General features: G+C 43.4%; 1 protein-coding gene across 1 annotated transcript; it reads right to left on the bottom strand.

The window, feature by feature from the left end:
* Positions 1-3,229: 3,229 nt before the first annotated feature.
* On the bottom strand, positions 3,230-23,502 carry LOC129702389 (G-protein coupled receptor 83-like). The gene is made up of 4 exons (XM_055644164.1): positions 22,301-23,502; positions 15,253-15,378; positions 9,428-9,561; positions 3,230-4,675 (listed from the first exon to the last, which is right to left on the bottom strand). The coding sequence occupies exons 1-4, from the start codon at positions 22,685-22,687 to the stop codon at positions 4,054-4,056; spliced, it is 1,269 nt and encodes a 422-aa protein (XP_055500139.1). The 5' UTR covers positions 22,688-23,502; the 3' UTR covers positions 3,230-4,053.
* Positions 23,503-24,160: the final 658 nt, after the last annotated feature.

Genomic DNA, 24,160 nt, shown 5'->3' with positions numbered 1-24,160 from the left:
TATGGGCCAAACAAGGGCAGGTGAGACTAGTACAGATGGGGATATTGGTCAGTACGGGCAAGTTGGGCCGAAGGGTCTGTTTCCATGCTGTATGACTATGACTCTAAATAAAATTTTAAATATTTAAACATACAAAAAAATTAATGATGGTATGAACAGTCAATTTGTCCTTAAGTATTTAAAGGATATCAATAATACTTTGATATGTAGCACTTGGCCAGTGCTGCCTGATTTCTGCTAGTTATTATTTCAATTTTACAAAGGTTTGGTCATTTCTGCTGTAATTTTAACTTGTAAAAGAACAGTGGGTGATGTGCTAGGTGCTTAATTTAGTTTAGAGAGACAGCATGGAAACAGGCCCTTCGGCTCTCCGAGTCAGCGTCGAACAGTGATCCTCGCATATTAACGCTATTCTACGCACACTAGGGACTATTTACAATTGCACAAGCCACTTAAATGTGAGAGGAAACTGGAGAGTTCCCAGAGAAGACCTCCCCTGGTCACGGGGAGAACGTACAAACTCCGCACTGACAAGCACCCGTAGTCAGGCTAGAAGCTGTATCTCTGGTGCTGGAAGGCAATAGCTCTACCACCGTGCCGTGCCATGCTGATTAATATTTTACTGGCTTTGAGGCCTCTGCTCAAACCAATGGTCTGAGATGCAGGCGCATTAGTAGGCATGGCTACTGAGAGTAGGCATTGAGAGGAGCTAGTTGATGCTGCAGGGGTGATGAGTAGGATGAGGGGTGTTTGGGAGGTGGGAAAAGGGCCAGTAGCAGGAGGCCACTCTTCCCTGGGTGGAAATTGCCTGAACACAGGAGTTATTCCTCACAATTTCAGGGTCTGATCTGATCTTTGGCCCTGTCCATGTGGTGTCCGCACAATGTCTCTGTAAATGTGAGGGTTTCCGCTAAGTGCCACCATTTCCACCCACATCCTAAAGATGTGTTGGTAGGTTATTTACTGTAGAATTAAATGTCCATGACATTGGATTGCGGGCTGAATATGATGTGCTGATCCTCTAGATTGTGGTTGGCCTCATCTCAGCAGTGATGGAGGCTGGGGACAGACAAGTCAGTGTGGGAATGGGATAGGTAATTACATGATCAACACATGGGCAATCCAGATGGCCACAGCGGGCAAAGGGCTGGTGCTTGGCAAAGCAGTCACCAAGTCTGCATTTGGTCTCCTCAATACAGACGAGGCCACATCGAGAGCACAGAATGCCAGAGATGAGGTTGGTGGAGGTGCATGTGAACTTTAAATTAGGTCCCTAGATGGCAGTGAAGGAGGTGTAGGATTAGGTGTTGCACCTCTTAAGGTTGCGGGGAGGAAAGTACCTGGGGAGGAAGGGGATGTATGCATGGATGGCGGAATGAGCAAAGCTAGGTGTGGCAGAGAATGGTCCTTGCCGAAGGCAGAAAGTGGTAAAGAGGGGAAGATGTGACTGGTGGTGGGATACCATTGCAGCTGGCAGAGATGGTGAAGATTAATTGTTGGATTATGCTGGATATTTTCCCTCTGATTTGATGAAAGGTCTCGACGGACTGCCCGTTTCCCCCCACAGATGCTGCATGGCTCGCTCTTATCCCAACCCGTCAGCTGCTTTCCTTATACTGGACTGAGAGTTCCCTGTTGTTGTGTTGGAGCAGCATTCTGCATGGGCCAAATTGAACACCCTGGTGGACTGACATTTAGGTATCACCCATGTGTGATGGTTTTAATCGATGTGGGCTGACATTCACACAGACTCACTGTATCTTAATCAATCACTTTTCCTGCATGTAAAACAGCCATTGACCAGATTCTCACTCCAATAACAAATTAGTGCTCGCAATGCACAGATTAATGGCACATTGCGGCTTTGTAATGGCAGCCATGATTAGAATCCAGAACTTTTGGGATAGGTTGTCGATTTTTACACAACTTTTTGACATAGAATGCGCTGATGACATTTTCAGCTGTCATCCATATCTGCTTTTCAAAACACATCAAAGCAAACAATCCTCTCGGTTTTACGCCTACAATCAATATTTTCATCATCCAGTGATTAACTGAGATTTCCTTTGCTCCTTGGTCTTAATTCTGTAGAGGAAGCACCCACCGACCATTTTCATTGGAACTTTGTGTGGTGTTTCAGAGATGCAAAAGGCAGATGCTGGTTAAATAATTCACCTTACTTGACCCTGAATCCTTGCACATCACCCATGTAGTTTATTATAATGGATATTACATTATAGTCATAGAGTCATACAGCATGGAAATGGTGCCCTTCGGCCCAACTTGCCCAAACGATCAATGTGTTCCACCTGCCTGTGTTTGGCCTATATCGCTCTAAACCTGTCCCGGATGTCAGGGGTTATGGGAAGAAGGCAGGAGAATGGGGTTGAGACGGAAAATTAGATCAGCCACGACTGAATGGTGGAGTAGACAATGGGCCGAATAAGTCTGCCTAAGTCTGCTCCTATACCGTATAAACTCATAAATGGTGGGGGAATCGTGAACTGTGGGCATTGTGATAAAAGGGATCAGCCCTTTAGGACTGAGTTAAGGTTTCATTACTACATGTGAAACGTTGTAATTTTCAATCTTAGGAGAATGTGGATGCTCAATTGTTGAGCATATTTAAGGCTGACATCAATAAATCTTTTCAACACAATGAAGTCAAGGACCAAGAGCATCAGGAAGGTGAACTCAAGGTAAAGAATCAACATGAATGTTATTAAATGACTGTTGATATACATGCTAGTCAAGGAGCATTGCAGCAATGCTCTTGGGGGAATAGATCAAAGTTGTTTGCTGCAACCTTCACTTAATAAGTGTACCTATAATATTAAAGTGCATGCCAAGTTGTGCAACCTCACAAATGCTTCCAGCTCTTCTATGGAAGGGCAAGCATTTTGCAGTATTTTAGCATCAATTTAAACACATTTTATAAATTGCCAAAATGTATAAATGCTAAAAATATAAATTTGAAAAAACATCGAAAATAATAAGGCACAAAACAATGATGAAAATTAAATCCTTGACCTGTTTCTACAGAACCATGGGAAGAAAAACATTAAATAAGAAAAATAATATTTCTGAAGACTTTATTAAAAATGTGATACTCACAATCCAGAAATATTTTTATTATCCAGAGATAAAACTAAAACAAAAAACTATTTTACACATTAATCAATAGTAATACAGTCCCAATCTACACATTGACCTAGAGGTAGAGCCACACTTATCAATTCAATAATTTTATTAATTTGCATGCTTCATTAAATCGTCAGATCTTGTCCATTTTTAATTTAACACTCTCAACTATATAAAATGAACACATCTGTGAACATGAAGCAAAGCCTTAGAAGAATGCATTTATACATTTATATTTGCTCTTTGTATAAATTACTACCAATAACACTGGCTATTCAGAATAGCAATAAATAAGTTTACAACATCCAACATATAATTCTGACATTGTTCAACATCCAACATATAATTCTGACATGATTCAGCTAATAGCCTATTTTTCTGAACTAATTGAGGAATACATTTAAAAAAAACCTTCTCCAGATTTTCCTTCGAAACTGGTCATTGTTAAACACCTGCCAGTATTAGCCATCGCCATGACAGTAGGCGATGCGGTATTCTTGCGTTTATGCCTCCTGCCTCTCTGCGGAACATTGTCTTGAATTATTAATGAGCTCAAATTTGAAACCTAAAACAGAAATTTTGCAAGGTAGCTTTTTCTAAAACCAATCGACACAGAGCAGTGGAACAATACTACTTTTTTTTTTTAAATATACACACAAATGCCCTCTGAGAAAAAGAACCCGATTTCATGACCACATCCAGCCTCTGAGCTGGCTTAGCGGCCTTATATCAAACCGTGGTAGGACCACCCTTATCTATCTCCTCTACCTTAATGCTAGTGTTGGGGCGTTGTGTCAATGCTAGCCTTTGTCAACAGTGCTCACTTCCCAAGAATGAACTTCGGAAACGTAGGAGACCTGGACATTTTCTGAATATAGAATGATAGCAGTTAATGGGCCTTCCCTTCCTGGTCTATGCAACGGTCACAATCGGTTCTACAATGGAGATATCAGTCCTTAGGGAGTGTGTGGTGCTAAAACGTGGATTCTGAGCTTGACTGCTTCTCTTGTGGCTTCTGGCTCCATTCCATGCCAGCCTGTAGGGAGGGGGGCTATAGGCAAGGGGCTGCACGTGGCTACCACTTCCCCGCTTGCACATACTCAGCAAAGACTTGAATTCAGAGCGGAAATTAGCGTTAAGCCAGCAGTAGATGAAGGGGTTGTAACACGTACTGCTCATAGCAAACCAGTGGAAGGTGAAGTACAGGGCATTGTTGGTGTTGATGGCCTTGCTGGAGACAAGCACCACGTAACAGTTCAGGGGAAACCAACAAACAGCAAACACCACGACCACCATCATTAACATCTTCAGCATCATCTTCTTCTTGCGCCTGTGGGCAAAGTATTGCTCCGCAGTGATGTCCCCAATTGCATTCCTCAACCACAACCTCTTTGCCACTGCTGTGTAGGCCACAGTTATAATCAAGAGTGGCAGAACATACAGGAGAATGAACGTGGACAAATCCATGTACTTCACGTACAAATCCGCAGGCTGTGGGAAGCCGTGGAGACACAAGCTTCGTACTCTTGCTTTTCTGGAACACAGAGTGCATAGGTGGTTTATTCAGCTAAATTCACACAGTGGGGGAGACATTCCTTGCAGTTTGGAATGGATATTGAGAATAAAAGTTAAACAAGAAAAAAAATGTTTCTGAAGACGAATAAAAAGTGATATCTACAATCCAAAGATAAAACTAAAAGCAGAACACAATTTTCCATTTTACTCATACTGAATATACTCTACATGTTCAGAGGTACTCCTATAGAAATGAAGGTCAGGCAGACTGCATCAGGCAGTCATGCAGTCACCTTCTCTGCAACAAATATCTACCTGCTGATGCATTTTAAAAACTCTGTAACTGCAGCTATACAAGAAGGTGTCACATAGTGTGTGGCACAACTGGCAGTGCTGCTGCCTCACAGCACTAGGGATTCAGATTCAATTCTAACCTCAGGTGCTGTCTGTGTGGAAATTGCACATTCTCTTTGTGACTGTGTGGGTTTCCTCTGGGTGCTCTGGTTTCCTTGGACATACCAAAGACATGCGGGTTTGTAGGTTAATTGGCCTCTGTAAATTGCCCCAATGATCGATTGGTGGTCACCAAGGTGATCGATGGTCAGTGTGGACTCAGTGGGCCAAAGGGCCTGTGTCCATGCTGTATCACTAAACCAAACTAAATGGAAATGACGGTACACATTTAGACTTGTTCATCATTTCTCCATCCGCCATATATCTGCCCCAATATGAGTGAACTTGATGTTAATTGACTACCAGCAAAGTTGAGAGAGCCCTGCACCCTCATTACTGTTGCCTTTTGACTCAGCTGCATGGTTACACTGTAGAAGCAGAACCTTTCTCCTTGGAGCGTAAATGGTTGCGAGAAGATGTATTACTGAAACCGTCTGTCTTCCTGACACAAGCTGAAGAAGGAAGGTGAATCCTTGCCGACAAACATCCTCATTAGATCATTTATCTGCTTTATTTCCTTGGTCATTTATGTGCTTGTCCACAACATGGGACAGGTCAGGAAGGTGCTTTCGAAAGGCTTTTCTTTATTAGAGAATCCAGGAGAAAATAAATGTTGTAAGAATGGACTATAAAGCTGTTAGACAGGAACCTGACAACTGCGTACAGTTCTGGGCTCCAAATTCCAGGAAATGTGATTGCAGTGCAGAGGGTGTGGAGATTTACAAGTTTATTCTGTGGAATGGAAAAAGTTAGTGTCGAAGAAAGACTGCACATGCTGGGGCCGATTTCTTTGGAACAGAAGAGGGCGAGGGGAAACTTAATTGGAATGTAAAAATTATGAAAGGCTAGATTTATTTCTCTTGGCTGATAGATCAGATACAATGGACATATAATTTGGAGAGTATTGTGGTCATTTCTGGTCAACCTGCTACAGGGAAGATGCCGTTGAGCTGGAAATATTGTTGAAAGGATTTAAGAGGACATAGCCAGGACTTGAGGGCCTGTGCTAAAGGGAAAGGTGGGGCAGGCTGGGACTTTGTTCGTTGAAGTGTAGACAATAGGAGAGGGGGACGGGGAGGGGTGGGGGATCGAAGTCTGTCAAAGTCAATTTTATTCGTCACATGCACCCGAAGGTGCAGGGTTGGAGGGAGATTTCATGGAAATGCGAAAAATCATGAGGGCATAGAAAGGGTGAATGAACAGTGCCATTTTCCCAGGGATGCAGAATCAAGAACTTGAGGTCATAGCTTTAAGTTGCGAGGGGACAGATTTAATACGAATGAGCTGTCAGAGGAGGTAGTTGATGCAGCTACAATAACAACATTTAAGGGACATTTGGACCTACTGTATACATGGATATGAAAGGTTGAAAGGAATATGTGTCAAAAGGCACCCGCTTAGTTCGTCATCTTGGTTGGCATGGACTAGTTGTGTCAAAGGGCCTGTTTCTATGCATTATGGTTCTATGATTGTAAATATTGTAGGGGAGAGGATAAATATTATTTCCAACAGAGGGAGTAAGAGTCAAGAACTCAGTCCACTCACCACATTCAAGGAATGTGGATGCGTACTTGAACAGCTCTGACATGGCTCAAGTATATGAGGATAAGATTAGATTGGGCAGCTCCTTATCATTCAACAGAGACACGAAGGGCTGAATAGCCACCTTAATATGTGGGAATTTGCTGTATGTTTCAAATGTAAGCAATTGGATGTAAGGTTTCTTTTGAATACCCTAAGATGGTGGAAAGTGTTTTATAAATACAAGCTAAACCCCCGTGTCAAATTAGGCGCTGGTTAAAAGTGCCTGTACCCTTGGCTTTTCACCTGAAGTCGTATGAAGCCACATTAGCTAAACGGATCTACATTGGACTCTGAGGCAGGAGATCATGGCTTCTTCCATGCAACCTGAGGTTTTGACTGAACCGGGTTCTTGTACTGTAGACATTACTTAATCTGCCTCAAAATTCTATTTCTGTCACCTCCGAACAACTGAGCTGGAACGAAGTAGCTGGCTAGGCAGTGTCAGCGGAGGAACAAATGGAGTAAACATTTCAGATCAATGGTCATTCACCATAACTGCTGCCTGTTCTGCTGAGCATTTCCAGCACTTTCTGCTTTGTGTTCTTGCATCTGCAGCGTTTTACTTTGTGAAGAGACAAGGCATGTGACCGGGTTATTAAAAAGCACAGCGAGACCTCGCTGCAGTTTAGTCCTGCGTATTTATGGTATTGCACTCAATTGTAATGTTCATGGCAATATGGATCTCCTTGCATCTAACCCTGTGTTATGGAAACATAGAAAATAGGTGCAGGAGTAGGCCATTTGGCCCTTTGAGCCTGCACCGCCATTCAATATGATCATGGCTGATCATCCAACTCAGTATCCTGTACCTGCCTTCTCTCCATATCCCCTGATTCCTTTAGCCACAAGGGCCACATCTAACTCCCTCTTAAATGTAGCCAATGAACTGGCCTCAACTACCTTCTGTGGCAGAGAATTCCACAGATTCACCACTCTGTGTGTGAAAAATGTTTTTCTCATCTCGGTCCTAAAAGACTTCCCCCTTATCCTTAAACTGTGACCCCTTGTTCTGGACTTCCCCAACATCGGGAACAATCTTCCTGCATCTAGCCTGTCCAACCCCTTAAGAATTTTGTAAGTTTCTATAAGATCCCCCCTCAATCTTCTACATTCTAGCGAGTACAAGCCGCGTCTATCCAGTCTTTCTTCATATGAAAGTCCTGTCATCCCAGGAATCAGTCTGGTAAACCTTCTCTGTACTCCCTCTATGGCAATAATGTCTTTCCTCAGATTAGGAGACCAAAACTGTACGCAATACTCCAGGTGTGGTCTCACCAAGAACCTGTGCAACTGCAGTAGAACCTCCCTGCTCCTATACTCAAATCATTTTGCTATGAATGCTAACATAGCATTCGCTTTCTTCACTGCCTGCTGCACCTGCATGCCTACTTTCAATGACTGGTGTGCCATGACACCCAGGTCTCGTTCCATCTCCCTCTTTCCTAATCGGCCACCATTCAGATAATAGTCTACTTTCCTGTCTTTGTCACCAAAGTGGATAACCTCACATTTATCCACATTATACTGCATCTGCCATGCATTTGCCCACTCACCCAGCCTATCCAAGTCACCTTGCAGCCTCCTAGCATCCTCCTCACATCTAACACTGCCCCCCAGCTTAGTGTCATCCGCAAACTTGGAGATGTTGCATTCAATTCCCTCATCCAAATCATTAATATATATTGTAAATAGCTGGGGTCCCAGCACTGAGCCTTGCGGTACCCCACTAATCACTGCCTGCCATTGTGAAAAGGACCCGTTTACTCCTACTCTTTGCTTCGTGTCTGCCAGCTAGTTCTATCCACATCAATACTGAACCCCCAATGCCGTGTGCTTTTAGTTTGCAAGATGGTAAAATCCAAAATGGATTATAAATGGCCCATGATTTATTGCAGCAGGCAGAGTCCACAGATCAGTTTTAGACTTTAGAGATACAGTCCAAGGCAATTATCTTACAAGCCTGTGCATCTTTAGAGTGTGGAAGGAGCATCCTGTGAAAACCCATGCAGTCACAGGGAGAGTGTACAAACTCCTCACATAAGCACACGTAGTCAGGATCGAACCCAGGCCTCTGACACTGAGGCAGCAACTCTACAGTAGCATTACTGTGCCGTCCATCAAGAACATAACCTGGGACCTGCTGCCTGTGGCTTGGCCTCACCATGTGTGGTGAAACAGTGAGTTAAAGCATCTACTAATCAAGCAGGACAGTGGCAACTAAACCTTATCAAAGAGCTAAAAACAAAGGCTGATGAACCTTGCCCAGAGTAGGGGAATTGAGGACCTGAGGACATAGGTTCAAGGTGAAGGGGAAAAGATTTAATAGGAATCTGAGGGGTAACCTTTTCCCACAAAGGGTAGTGAGGGCGTATGGAACGAGCTGCCAGAGAAGGTAGTTGAGGCTGGGGCTGTCCCGACTTTTAAGAAACAGTTAGACAGGTACATGGATTGGACAAGTTTGGAGGGATATGAGCCAAGTGCAGGCAGGTGGGACTAGTGTAGCTGGGACATGTTGGCCAGTGTGGGCAAGTTGGGCTGAAGGGCCTGTTTCCACACTGTATCACTCTATGACTCTAACCAACAGCTACACAACTGATTCTGTACTACTCTTTAAAAGCAGCCTCAGAATTAGAGACTGAGGAAGTGCCAGACACAGAGAAATTTGTGTTTTAGGTGCACCTAAGTGAAATAAGATAAAGAAAACTTACATTTGAGTCATTTGATTTTGCCTCACCTGTATTCAACTTTGAGCAACTTCTGGTAGATTGCATGTGGAAGCGAGAAACCGGTGGCCAAGATCCAAATAATGATGATGTAGATGACCCCTTTAGCCTTGGACATCCTAGGTTTCAAGGGATGCATGATAATCTGTGCAAAGCAACAACAAACCTTGTCACTGTGTGCCCTATACATCCTGGATAATTTGTGTTACAGAGGAAATCTCGCTACACATGAAATGCCACATCAACAAATTCTACAGTATGTCAACACTGGTATAGAGCAGTGTCATCAGTCCTCCCCCTCCCCCCAGCCCCACCGACCCTGATAATTGTTTGCATTGTGTTTCCAGCTTCAGGTTTCTGGGGGTCAACATCTCTGATGACCTCTCTTGGACCCACAATACCTCAACACTGGTCAAGATGGCTCACCAGCGTCTCTCTTCTTCCTGAGGAGACTGAAGAAGGTCCATCTGTCTCCTCAGATTCTGGTCTACCGCTGCACCATCGAGAGCATCCTTACCAAGTATCACTATGGGTGGAACTTCTACGGAAGGCGCTGCCCAACGCATCACCGGTTCCACGAGTCTGTCCACAGTAGGGTGCTCAGCATCGGCAGGACTGCTCTGTCCCTCCGAGGTGCTAAAGCACTGTTCAGAGGGTGGTGAAAATCTGCACCAACAGTCATCACCGTTACCCCAGGCATAAGAGTTGTACATATATATATTTTACTGTTCATTATCTATGTTCACTCTTCTGGGTGAGATGCTAACTGCATTTCGTTGTCTCTGTGCTGTTCAGCATAGACATTGTGGGTCGAAGCTTTTCTTCCTGCTGTTCCCTCCCCATTGTGCTGTCCTCTATGTTCTATAAGTCCTTTTTTGCACTGACTGTTAGGATCTTTCACATCCTTCCTCAAACGTACTCCTTGTTCTGGGAACCAAGATGGAAAAATCAAATACTAGAGGGTAGCTTTAAGGTGAGAAATTAAATTTAAACACCGTTCTCCACCCTAACTAGTTATTTTTAAGTAATTCAATGCAACTTCACTGCTGCTGTACAGCATGCTTCTTATTTTCAAATCTTTACTTTTGCTATTTTCCTTCCCTAATGGTGTCAAATCACTCCAGGATACCCGTCTACACTGGAACCTGGGTCCCTAGTTGCTATTCTTCAAATGCCTGCTCAAGCATCTATAGACAATTAGACTGGATAGAGTCATTAAATAGAAAACAAGGAATGCAATCTCCCTGCATTTTTTCCCTAGACTCCAGATGCTACAGGCAATTGCAAATGACCCTTAAACAGGTTATGCCACAGGTAATCATGGAGTCTCTTTAGAAAAGTATAAGAAGGTACTTCAGCTTCAGTAGTGTGAGATGAAATTATCTTGGAAGGAAATTGTTTCATTCACAGATGAAATGCTAATAGCTCTAGTTAGCTTTTTTCTGAGCCTAGTCATAAATAATTTAGAAACTATAGTTCTTATAATATTGGTTTCTACATGATTTCTTAGGGGAAATATATATTCTGCATATACTGCTTGCAATACACCACAGTACCTTATCTGTTTCAATTAGACATAAGATCATGCTCAAATGGAACGGGTATCGATTTGATTCAAACTGAAGTAGCTAATGTCACACAAAGTCATCGCAAATTGTTTCAGTCCCCACTGAAGTCCAGTTACATTATTTGAAGTAAAAACAGAAGAAAATGGGAACAATTAGCAAATTAAGGTGATTTGTTTTTCATCAGAATGACGTCCCATCAGAACTGCACTATTTCTAGCAGTGGTTCTTTACCTTTTTGGCGCCAGTACGCACATACGCAAGCAAAATACTGTATGTGGTATGTACCTTTGTTAGGTGTTCAAGAAGGAACCGCAGATGCTGGAGAATTGAAGGTAGACAAAATTGCTGGAGAAACTCAGCGGGTGCGGCAGCATCTATGGAACGAAGGAAATAGGCAACGTTTCGGGTCAAAACGTTGCCTATTTCCTTCGCTCCATAAATGCTGCCGCACCCGCTGAGTTTCTCCAGCAATTTTGTCTACCTTTGTTAGGTTCCTGAACATGGGCTCAACAAATTGATATGTTATTTGTGTCCCCTTCATGACCCCCGGCAAAACCTGAAACGACCCCCATAGGGAGTCACGATCCCCAGGTTAAGAACCACTGCTCTAAAGCATACATGATACTTAATAATGAGACCATACATGGCTAAAGAAAAGTTTTAATAAACTATTGGACAGAAAATAAGATTGTCAATCTGTGAGTATTATAACTGTCGATGTTAAAATAGCGTAGAAACTAGGAACGGCAGTTGCTGGTTTACAATAAAACCCATTAATTTTAAAATAACTTTGAAGATTAGAAATTAATGATAGCCAACATTTGGGTGCACGGTGAAAGTATTTAGAGTGTATGATGACAATATTTGGATGGCGTTCACGTATGATGCAAGAAGCCTAAGTAATGAATAATGTGAATTATTAATGACTTAGTCCACTGCACCTCGAAGGAGCATCGTTATTTCTCACTGACTGCCTGCCTTGAGGTATTCAGGTAAGATTTCGGAAGGACAATGGAAATCTATAGAGGACAATCAGCCTGGAGCCTATCATGGTTAGGAGCACTCTGATGTATTAGGAAGATTCCTTCCCCATCAGCCTGCCTAACGGGTGGCTATTCTCCAGAGAATCGAGTAAAACACATAACTCTCCTAGAAAACTTGTCAGAGTAAAATAAGAGAGTCTGGTGAAGGATTCTGACATTAAACATCACCCATCCATGTCCTGAACATGGAGTTCTCCAAATTCAATGAATGCTTCTGCTACTACCTCTTTCTTTCTCATGCACCCCACCCATACCATGATGCACTCCAATTTCTCCCACCATTACCCAGCCCCACATCTCCAGTCACTCTGAACTACTATCTACCTCTTTGGTGACCCTCGGACTCTCCTTGATCGGAATTTAAGGGCCTGTCCCACTTGGGCGTCATTTGCGCGTAATTTACGCTACATCATTTATGCGTCACGACGCATGACGCACGTGGTGACACGCAAGTGATGCGCGCATGGTGCTCATTACGCCTGCATGGTGCGCATTACGTGCGCATGGTGCATGATGACGTAGGCAGTGATGCGCGGTCGCGCGCGGCGCCCCAGGATTTTGGGATGTACAAAATCTTTGCGCGCCATCTGCGTGACATGCAAATGACTCCCAAGTGGGACAGGCCTTTTACTGTCTTCACCTTGCACTAAACATTATTCCCTCAACGTGTATTAATACACTGTAAATGGATTGATTGTAATCATGTATTGTCATACCACTAAACGCAACTAAAGCTTTTCACTGTACCTCGGTACACATGACAAAACTGAAACTGCACTGAAACCAGCTCTCCTTTCCCCTCCTTCATACACAAATCTCCCATCCCTGAGACACCATTTCCCATTTATGCCCTCTATTTCTTCTCCCTACTGCCCCCCTATCCCCACATCCCTCCCTCCAGCTTTACATTTCACTCCTCTTGTTTCCTTATCTGACACCGTTGTGTGTATTTTCCAATCTAGCCGTTATCACTTACTTTACCCACTGCCAATCAAATCGCCCTCACCTAAATCCACCTGTAACTTTCCAAGATTTGTCCTGCCTCCACTTCTCTTTTCCAGCTTTCTTCCCTCTACTCCAATCAGTCTGAAGAAAGGTCCCGAACTGAAATATAGTTTGTCCAGTGCTTTGATTTGTGCTTAAGATTCTAGCATCTGCCATTTCTTGTGGTAAACTATTGTGTAGGAAGGAACTGCAGATGCTGGTTTACTCCAAAGATAGACACAAAACACAGGCAGCATCTCTGGATAGAAGGAATGAGTGCGGTTTTGGGTCGAGACACTTTTTCAGGAATAAAGTATTTGGCCCTTTGTGACTCAGAAGAAGGGACTTGACCCGAAACGCTACCTACTCCTTTTCTCCAGAGATGTTGTCTGACCCGTTGAGTTACTCCAGCTTTTTGTGCCTGCTTTGCCCTACAATGCGATCATCATATTCAGTACCTATACCTGCTTATTCACAAGTTCCACACTCTCTGATTATCAGGAAAATGTGTGTTTCGGCTGCAGACTCTAGCAAAGAAGGTACCAAAATCAGCAATCAGCTGCTCAAGATTACATTGATAAGAAATCTCCAAACCAAAGAAGGTTGTGAATCTTTCCAATTTGATGTTCCCTAAACCTTTGGATGCCCTGTCACCCAGTATTTCCAAGTCAAGATCAATACGTTGAGTCTTCAGTGATATATGGATTTGATAAAATGAGGCAACAGTAGATGTACAGATTTTATTCAATGGCAGTTCATCTAATCATTTCTGGAGAGAAGGAATGGGTGACGAAGTGCCCCGATCCAAAACATCACCAATTCCTTCTATCCAGAGAGGCTGCCTGTCCCGCTGTTACTCCAGCATTTTGTGTCTATCTTTGGAGTAAACCAGCATCTGCAGATCCTTCCTACACTAGGTAGCTGGCCTGCTGGCTTTAAACTGCCTCTATAAACTTCCATAAATTGTAGCCCAATGGCCAGTGTCCCAGGCAAATGTTGTCCAGTTATTGGTCTGCATAACACATGGCACCAACTCTAATCCATAAAGATAGTTTATATTGGGAATGGATTCCTGAAAAATAGTTGATGTTGGGAATGCCTCTTCAACATTGATATTTGAGTGGAATGACATGCAGCCCAGTAACATAACTCAGGAGCTTTGAAATTTATAAACTGCCCAAACCTATTTGATTTATCCACCTTTGGGACCTTCTTCCTTGAAGGTATTGATCTATGTGAAAATATACCATAAAAACCATATACCATAATATATACCATAAAAGCCAAGCAAACCAGGCATGACATTCACTGGCATGGACCAATTAATATATAAACAGAATTATGAATCAACTTCTTGAGATGGTTGAGTAATCACAGTCTGATCATCATCTCCCAAAGCTATGGATGCTCCACATCTCAGATGTCTACCAAGCCCTAGGCTAACTAACATATACACATCATAACATCATCAGCAGAAAACAGAAACATTGATTGTGCAGAGATAAGTGCCATTTTAATCCTTTTTGGAAAATTTATATCTTTGATTAATACGACAAAATAGCAGGAATTAAGTTTAATAGCAAACTATTGATTTAACTTTATCTATTGGTTTAGCTTTGCAGAAGATGCCAATTGAAAGACTGAAGGCACAGAACAAATGCTCCCACATTGAGTTTTGGCCCCACATACAGATATTAGTTGTAAAACAATCTGCTGACTAACTAGTCAGGAGCCAGAACAAGCAGAGAAGAAACGATGAACAAAAACAAAGAGTACCCGCTGAGCACTCCAGCACCTTGTGTCTTTCTCAGTAAGAGATGCTGCCTGACCCGCTGAGTTATTCCAGCACTTTGTCTTTTTTTGTAAACTAGCATCTGCCGGTGCTTGTATCCAAAAGGATTGACGTTGGCTATCAGTTGGGTCCCAATAATTGATTCCCAGTTTTCAATCCTGAGCAAAGGCAGAATGGGAAACAAGGTCTAGAGTGGTACTTACAAACAGAACCAAACTTAGCAAAGTCCAATCTCTATACTCGAGTACCCCTTAATATTAAGCCTGAAGAAGGGTCTCGACCCAAAACGTCACCCAATCCATCTCTCTAGAGAGGCTGCCTGATCCGCTGAGTTACTCTAGCATTTTGTGCCTATCCTTAATATGAATCATTCATTGTAGTGTAAAATTTCTCATCCATGTGTGGAAGGTCATTCCATGTACTGCTCTCCTCTGCTGTTGGTACTGTACCTGGTGGCGGTCCAGCGCAATGGCCGTGAGGGTAAGGACGGAAACATGTACTGAGCAGTATTGCGCAAAGCGACTAACATGGCACATCAACTTGCCGAACACCCAGTTACTACTTACAAACCGGACCTGCAAAAGAAAGGAAAGTCAGTAAACTACCATATTTATTCACTTTTCTGCAGATAGTTAATGCACCATTCAACATCACCAAGATTAGAGGGAACACACTGTACCTCAGCCCTCCCCGCCATCTGCTCTCAACTTGGATATAGGAATGGTTTAACTTTGCAGAAGATGTCATTCTGAGTGTGCCACATAACTTCACTCAAAGTGGCTCAGGAACGATTGTATTCAACCAGCTGTTAGTTCAAGATGCTGAAGGTTTCTCCAATTTTAACAGCTACCGTGGCAACCACTGCAGCATGCTGGGAGATACTCTGGTGCATGTACAACCCTTATTTCTATTCCAATGTTTGGCTGCATTATATCCAATTAGCCCACAGAGCAGGGGAAGTTGATGAATGTACCAACACTAGTGCAGAAATGCAATATACTTCCTTTCCTGTCAGTTTTCCAATACAATTCTTCCAAAGCCTACAGAAGACAAATATGTTTAAAAACATTGTAGGGTGGTCATGAGGTCATTGCAGGTGAAGGGGCAGGCAGCCAGAGTGGAATTCATTGCAACAGAAGGCTGTGGAGGCCAAGTCAATTGATATTTGTAAGGCAGAGATATATAGATTTTTGATTGGTACAGGTATCAGGGGTTATGGGGAGAAGGCAGGAGAATGGGGTTAGGAGGGAGAGATAGATCAGCCATGATTGAATGGCGGAGTAGACTTGATGGGCCAAAATGGCCTAATTCTACTCCTATCACTTATGAACATGATATCTGAACTAATATGTCATGTTACAGTTACATTGGTAGATCAATTCACGTAAACATCCAAAATCATTTACAAAACAAAAGGCCAGATTAAATTTGAGTTTGTGCTTGAGTTTAGTTTATTGTCATCGGTACCACAGTACAGTAAAATGCTTTTGATGCGTGCTTACCATTCAGCGCAAAGACAATACTTGATTACAATCGTGCCATCCACAGTGTACAGAAATATGATAAAGGGAATAACATGAATAACTTTTAGTGCAGGATAAAGTCCAGTTAAGTCCAATCCAGTTAAGTTAAGTCTGAGGGTCTCCAATGAGGTAGATAGTAGCTCAGGATGACTCTCTAGTTCTCCTGATGGTTCAAGTAAGTTCTTGTGATGGTGCAACATGCTTTTCGTCCCCCCGTGGTCAAACTCAGATACGTAAAACAATCTCATTCCCCCTTTCCCCACACCCCCTAGAGCTTTTCTCTCTACTCCATTAGTCCAAAATGTTGCCTGTCCATTCCCTCCACAGATGGTGCCTGACCTATTGAGTTCTTCCAGCACTTTATTTTTTAAACTCATTCCCCAATGTAATTGAACTCCATAGATCTAGAACAAGCTGTTTAATCCTACACCCTGGGATCAACCTTTAACTGACGGTTTGAGCACTCTGTTGAGTCATATTATATTTTAGAACTATTGTCCTGGTAAAATGGAACCTTAATTCATGGCGCTTTCTTATTACTTTACAGAAAACCTCGGGTGTAAATTTAACATTGGTATATTTACATTTAAAGCATGCCATTGATGCACGACCACAGCTTGATGAAAAATTTACATGCAAGGTGGAGAACACAATCTGTTTCCTCAGAAATTGACATGTAGCGAATACGCAGAGATTTGCCAGTCTTCAAATTGCAGATCCAACTCCATGTGACTGTTGAGCATAATTAAATGTGGGTCTGATCCCTCAGTGCATACGTGACTGTTTTAAAATGAAAAGGCACATTCAATTTCAGGAGACCATGAAGCTTGGAGCTGGTAGGGCTGGAAGTGTCCTGTTATTTTGCTCCAAGCTTCCAGATTGTCCGTTTTTTATGAATTTAGTTTTATGTGCTCATTGCGCACTTCCTAATTCTAACACACTTCCTGGGCAAGCAGCACGGCATGCTTCCAAATATATTGAAGGAGGCACGACATTTAGTTTGTATTTAAACCTAATCTGGTCTACTGGGGCTCAAGTCTTGGCAGGGGGTTTGAAGGGAGGAGGGATGGGAGGGAAAAGTGTATAAGTCCATGTATGTATCCCAATACAAAGGGATTTGACCCGGATTGTGAGTGAGAGGGAAGAAAAAAAATAATAGGCCAGTTATATAATCCATTTAGTAGGCAGCAGTAATCTGAAGCAATAGTTCCAATTCACTGTAGTTTTGGCACATCAATTCACTGAAGTGGACGCTGTTAAAATCATCTGACTAGCAAGAGCAGAATCATGTACAGAGAATTGAGACTCAGCACCAATTATCTGGTTTGTGGATCAAAATATGCTGGTCTGTCCAGCTAGTACCTTTTACAATAATTGGTTCAATGATGTGCACAATTGTGTAGTTTCGTTGAGAGATACAGTGCAGAAACAGGCCCTTCAGCCCACCGAGTCCATGCGACCAATGATCCCTCCACATTATAACACGACCCTACACAATTTTACATTTTACCAAGCCAATTAACCTACAAACGTACGTCTTTGGAGTGTGGGTGGAAACCGAAGATCTCGGAGAAAACCCACGCAGGTTGGAAAATCCATAGGGAGAAGGTGCAAACTCCATCCAGACAAGCAGCCATAGTCTGGATCAAGATAGTTCAGTTTAGTTTAGAGGTTGTTCTACTGCCTCTACTGCTGTGAGGCTGTAGATCGGCCGCTAAACTAAACTAAACTAATTGTCAAAGCTGTTTAATTTGCTTTGCCTTTTCAGGTAACTAATGGATGTGAATAATTACAGATTCTCAGTAGGGTGAGATTTTTAGCCGAAAGTCTGGATTGTCCTGTCAAGATCAACACAGACGTGCCACCAGGGGAGGGGGTGGTTTGAAAGATCCCAGTTTAATTATCAATCAAAGTCATGCCAACCAGTTTTTATTCTTTTTTATTAAGGAAACGGGCCCTTCGGCCCACCAAATCCATACTAACCATCAATCACGCATTCACTCTTGTTCTATGATATTTCACTTTCTCATCTACTCCATGTATTCCAGCAGCATTTTATTTTTACAGAGACTAATTAACCTGCAAACCCACATGTCTTTTAGATTAAATCTACATGGTCATCAGAAGAACATGCAAACTCCACACAGACAGTACTCGAGATCAGGATCGAACCCAAGTTCCCCATCACTCTGCGGCAGCATCTCTACCAGCTGTGGTTTACAAGGATGTAGCCAGGACTCGAGGATCTGAGCTAATGAGAAAGGTAGGGCAGGTTAAACCTTTATTCCTTGGAGTGCAGGAGGCTGAGAGGTAATCAAAAAGAAGCGTATAAAACAATGAGTACTATTTATAAAGTGAATGCACAGAATCTTTTACACAGTGTAGCGGAATCAAGAACAAGAGGACCTGGGTTTAAGGTGAGAGAGGCAAGTTTCAATACGAACCTTAGGGGCAACTTTCTCATTCAGAAGGTGGTGGATATATGGACCGAGCTGCCAGAGGGGATATTTGAGGAAGGTACTACAACACCATTTAAAAGACACTTAGATGGGTACATAGATAGGAAAGGTTTTGATGGATATGGGCCAAACATGGACACATGGGACCAGCTTAGCTTGGGCATCATGGCCAGCATGGACAAGTTGGCTAAAGGGCCTGTTTCTGTGCTGTATGACTGAAACTATAAACAGTTAATTCAATTGAAGATTGGAGTGCAGAGCATATTGTTCCAATTTCATATTTCATTGAATGGTTGTCAAACAAAAGGCATGCCCTGTGGAGCAGGTACAGAAGGCTTTAAGGTTAAGATTTTAAGTCTTAAGTCTCGGAATTAAGGTTTTTCAACAGCAACTGTTGTCATTGGGCAGCATAGTTGCGCAGTGGTAGAGTTGCTGCCTTACAGTGCCAGCAACCTGGGTTCGATCCTGACTACGGGTGCTGTATGTACAGAGTTTGAAAATTATCCATGTGACTGCGTGGGATATTGTTCATATGCAGGCAGATGAGATTAATTTATCCTCGCATTATGTTCGGCACAGACATTGCGGACCAAAGAGTCAGTTACTGTTTTGTACATTTTTATGTTCAATGTTCTAAAATAATTGAACAAATCTGCAATTTTTACCAAAACACCAGAATCAGTGAAACTACACAATTGTCAAAAGAGCTGTTTAGTTCACCAGAGTCCATCAGTGAAGGAAATCACCATCCATATCCAGTCTTGATTATGTTTATTTTGATTTAGTTTAGAGATAGAGCATGTAAACAGGCCTTTCAACCCGTTGAGTTCATGCTGACCATCAATAACCCATTCACACTGCTTCCATGTTATCTCACTTTCACATCCACTCCTGACACACTATGGACAATTTTGGAGACCAACTAAACTATAAACCCACAATCCATAGGGATGTGGGTGGAAACTGGAGCACCATGGTTACAGGGAGAACGCGCCAACTCCACATAGACAGTACCCAAGCTTGGGATTGAACACTGGTCTCTGGCATTGTGAGGCCACAGCACCACTGTGCCACTGCATGCGACTCAGACCCATCAGTAACACAACTTAACTTCCTTCATTTCTGGGGCACTTTGGGATGGATGGTAAATATTGCCCTTGCTAGTGATGTTCACATACAGCAAAGATGTAAATACATAAATGCTGAAGGAATATGAATATGAAAACATTGCATTTCTTAAAAGGGTGGTGAATCTGTGGAATTCTTTGCCACAGAAGGCCATGGAGGCAAAGGAGGGTATAGTCAAGGGAGAGATATATAGATTCTTAATTAGTAGGGGTGACAGAGGTTATGAGGAGAAAGTAGGATAATGGGGCTAGGAGGTAGAAATAGATCAGCCATGAATAAATGGCAGAGTAGACTTGATGGGCCGAATGGCCTAATTCTACTCCCATCTCTTGTGATCTTATGATCTCAACATTTGGGCAAGTGTTCCACAAAGGTTTGGCTGCCCAAACGTCTCCCCCACCCTTCATTCCCACCATTGTCTCTGCAACAAAACGCACTGACATGAATTATGTTGAAAATACATCATGGTGACGCATTTCACTGTCAGAAGGGTGAATGGAGATGGGTCTCAGTGGAAGTTGAGTGCCATTTTCAATGGGAACGCAGACCAGAGAATCAGCACTCTAGGTTTCTGGCACCACCAACTGGAACCCACTTTCGTTGACCCTGGTTCCAACCTGGGAGCGCAGGAATGGTTGCCTGATACACCACGAATGGCACTTGTTTTCAATCCTTGTCTAAACACGAACACTCACATCCTCCTCACCTTCTCAGCGACTCATTTAAATTGTTCTGCACATTTGTCAGAGGTTAGCAAAAGCAACATTACATCTGCTTTAAATCTAATGCTCATCTGAAAACTACCAATAACTGCATCACTGTTCTGAGACACCAATTAAAATAATAAATGTAAATCTGTCTTTGGAAAATCTACACTGTGCCAGCATCTCCACTTAACAGTATATTGATTATCTTGTCATGACATTCATTAACACTTGCAAACAACAGTTCACCGTCTGGATAATGTACTAACCTTGGTTCACGTGATAATAAACTAAACCGACTCCTTGCTGGTGAGGCAGAGGTTTAATTGGACCACCTCCAACGTCATCTACTGTATCCGTTGTTCCTATATATCGGCAAGACCAAGTGCAGGCTCGGCGATTGTTTCACTGAACACCTGCGCTCAGTATGCCTTGGCTTACATGATCTCCCATTCACCAAACATTTTAAGTCCCATTCCCACACTGACCTTTCTGTCCTGGGCCACTGTCAGAGTGAGACCAAACGAAAATTGGAAGGATAGCACCTCATATTTCACTTGGGCAGGTTAAAACCCAGCGGAATTAGGTCAATTTCTCTAATTTGAAGTAACCCCTGCATTCCCTCTTTCTTCCTCCCTCCCCCACCCTAGTCATCCTGCCAGTTCCACTGTTCGCATCCATTTATCCCTTCGTTATCACCTCTTCCACAGCCAACAATGGATCATTGTGGGCTCCACCTTTCCTTGGTCATGTGCGCCAGCTCTGATTTGTTCTGTACCTTTTCATACCTCAAGTTTCCCTCTCCCCTGACCCCATCTGCAGAAGGGTTTGGTGCAGAAACGCCACCTATCCTTTTCTCCAGAGATGCTGCCTGACCATCTGAGTTACTCCAGCATTTTGTCTCTATCTCTACACAGCTCTTTACTTTTCCCTGGTAAAACTAAACACTCTGATCAGGAGTTAAATGGAATTGTGTAGGAAGGAACTGCAGTTGTTGGCTTAAACTGAGAAATATACACACAATCAGCAGGTCAGGCAGCATCAGCACAAAACAGAAACATAGAAAATAGGTGCAGGAGTAGGCCATTCGGCCCTTCGAGCCTGCGCCACCATTCAATATGATCATGATCATCCAACTCAGTATCCTGTTCCTGCCTTCTCTCCATACCCCCTGATCCCTTTAGCCACAAGGGCCACATCTAACCCCCTCTTAAATATAGCCAATGAACTGGCCTCAACTACCTTCTGTGGCAGAGAATTCCAGAGATTCACCAAATGTTTTTCTCATCTCGGTCCTAAAAGATTTCCCCCTTATCCTTAAATTTCCCCCTTATCCTTAAAAACGCTGGAGTAAAGAATGGTCTCGACTTGAAACGTTTTACGCTGTCCTCTTAGGTAGACAGAAGTGCTGGAGAAACTCAGCAGGTGCAGCAGCATCTATGGAGCGAAGGAAATAGGCAACGTTTCGGGCTGAAACCCTTCTTCAGACCCATTCCTCTTCTCCAGAGGTGCTGCCTGACCCACTGAATTACTCCAGCTTTTTGTGTCTATCTCCTTTCAGCTCTTTACGTTTTCCTGGTAAAAGTACACTCTCTGGGCAGGAGTTAAATGGTATGGTTTGCAGTCTGGTATGCAGGCTTGGACCCAGGTGGTGTGGTCAGGGCGACCAGCAGCGGGGCTTACCAGAGTGAAGGGGGTGTTGAGAAGGGTGATCATGATATCTGCCACTGCCAGGTTGGCGATGAAGAGGCTGGTGGCGGAATGCATCCGTTTGTTTTTGATCACAACCTGACACACCAGGACGTTACCGAAGAGAGAGATGACGATGATGACCGAGTAAGCCACGATCAGCAGCGCCTTCACCGTCGGGTTCTTAGACTCGGCTTCATACTTGGTGTGATTGCTGAAGATGCCCCAGTCCTCGATGGTCAGGTTGCCCCAGCTGAAGAACGAGGTGCTGTTGGAGATGCCGTACAGCGCCAGGAAGAAGTCGCTGCCGTTCACTTCCTCGCCCCTCTTGCGGACCGAGTTGCTCACGTAGGACAAGGGGAGCCACAGATAGCGGCTCATCGCAGCCTCTACAACAGTCTTCGCCAACTAGCCGGCATCCGTGGCTCTCTCTCACACACACACACACCTCTGCTTTTGCAACAGTCTCTCAACAAAATCTCCTGCGCGTTGAAAAACAATCGGTCTCCAATGTTAGGACCGGTAGCGCCCCCGCGTTCGTTGTGTTCTCCACACTATGTTCTGCACCGTTTCAGCAGCGAGCGGAGAACTCCACTTATACACAACTGTGGGGCGGTGTCACCGAACCAGCCAACCCGCTCGACTGCTCACAACCAACCCTTTCATCCTCCGCCCTGCTGTATCATGTTGCCACTCAGACTTGCCCATGAGGTCCGAAGTTTCATCGCTTCTCAACCACTTCACCTGGAGATTTTTTATCCCCCTTTCAAAAGTAAAGCATTTAACATCACAGCTACTGGCTCCATTTCTCAGTCAGAGTCGAGTTAATAAATGATACGCCCCCGCAAACCCTATCTTTAGATATGCATGCGGCAGAATAAAACATAAACGCATTTAAACTAGGCACAACATTCTGGAGTAACTCAAGCGGGTCAGAAACATAGAAAATCGGTGCAGGAGGAGGCCATTCGGCCCTTCGAGCCAGCACCGCCATTCATTGTGATCATGGCTGATCATTCCCAATCAATAACCCGAGCCTGCCTTCTCCCCATATCCCTTGACTCCACTAGCCCCTAGAGCTCTATCTAACTCTCTCTTAAATCCATCCAGTGACTGGTTCTCCACTGCCCTCTGTGGCAGGGAATTCCACAAATTCACAACTCCCTGGGTGAAAATGTTTTTTCTCACCTCAGTCTTAAATGGCCTCCCCTTTATTCTAAGACTGTGACCCCTGGTTCTGGACTCGCCCAACATTGGGAACATTTTTCCTGCATCTTGTTTGTCCAGTCTTTTTATAATTTTATATGTTTCTTTAAGACTCCCCCTCATCCTTCTAAACTCCAGTGTATTCAAGCCTAGTCTTTTCAATCTTTCCTCATATGACAGTCCCGCAATCCCAGGGATCAATCTCGTGAACTGCCTCAATCACAAGGAAGGTACACAAAAAAGCTGGAGAAACTCAGCGGGTGCAGCAGCATCTATGGAGCGAAGGAAATAGGCAACGTTTCGGGCCGAAACCCTTCTTCAGACCCGTCTGATGCTGCTGCACCCACTGAGTTTCTCCAGCTTTTTTGTGTACCTTCGATTCTCCAGCATCTGCAGTTCCTTCTCAATCACAAGGATGTCCTTCCTCAAATCAGGCAGCAGCATCTCTGGAGAACAGGAATAGGTGACGTTTCGGGTCGAGACCCTTCTTCAAATAATTTTTAAAGTGCCCACAAATAACAAATGAATGAACATTCTTTAAAAAAAATAAAGAATAAAATGTGGGGAGAACAATAATTTCTGCCAGTAATTATTCTCTCTCCATCACCAATTGTCCCCGATAGGAACACAGAAAATAGGTGCAGGAGT

Source organism: Leucoraja erinacea, chromosome 12 (assembly GCF_028641065.1).
Source record: "Leucoraja erinacea ecotype New England chromosome 12, Leri_hhj_1, whole genome shotgun sequence".
NCBI classification, from domain to species: domain Eukaryota; kingdom Metazoa; phylum Chordata; class Chondrichthyes; order Rajiformes; family Rajidae; genus Leucoraja; species Leucoraja erinaceus.
This window is presented reverse-complemented; position numbering and strand designations above follow the sequence as displayed.

What these genes read in the sequence shown, in the direction of transcription:
- LOC129702389 (XM_055644164.1), bottom strand. Translation starts at nt 22,687, where the DNA reads ATGAGCCGCTATCTGTGGCTCCCCTTGTCCTACGTGAGCAACTCGGTC. An exon ending in TCAACACCCCCTTCACTCTG is followed by an intron (nt 15,379 to 22,300) that starts GTAAGCCCCGCT and finishes TTTCTTTTGCAG; the next exon opens with GTCCGGTTTGTAAGTAGTAA. An exon ending in TTGCGCTGGACCGCCACCAG is followed by an intron (nt 9,562 to 15,252) that starts GTACAGTACCAA and finishes TGCTTTGCACAG; the next exon opens with ATTATCATGCATCCCTTGAA.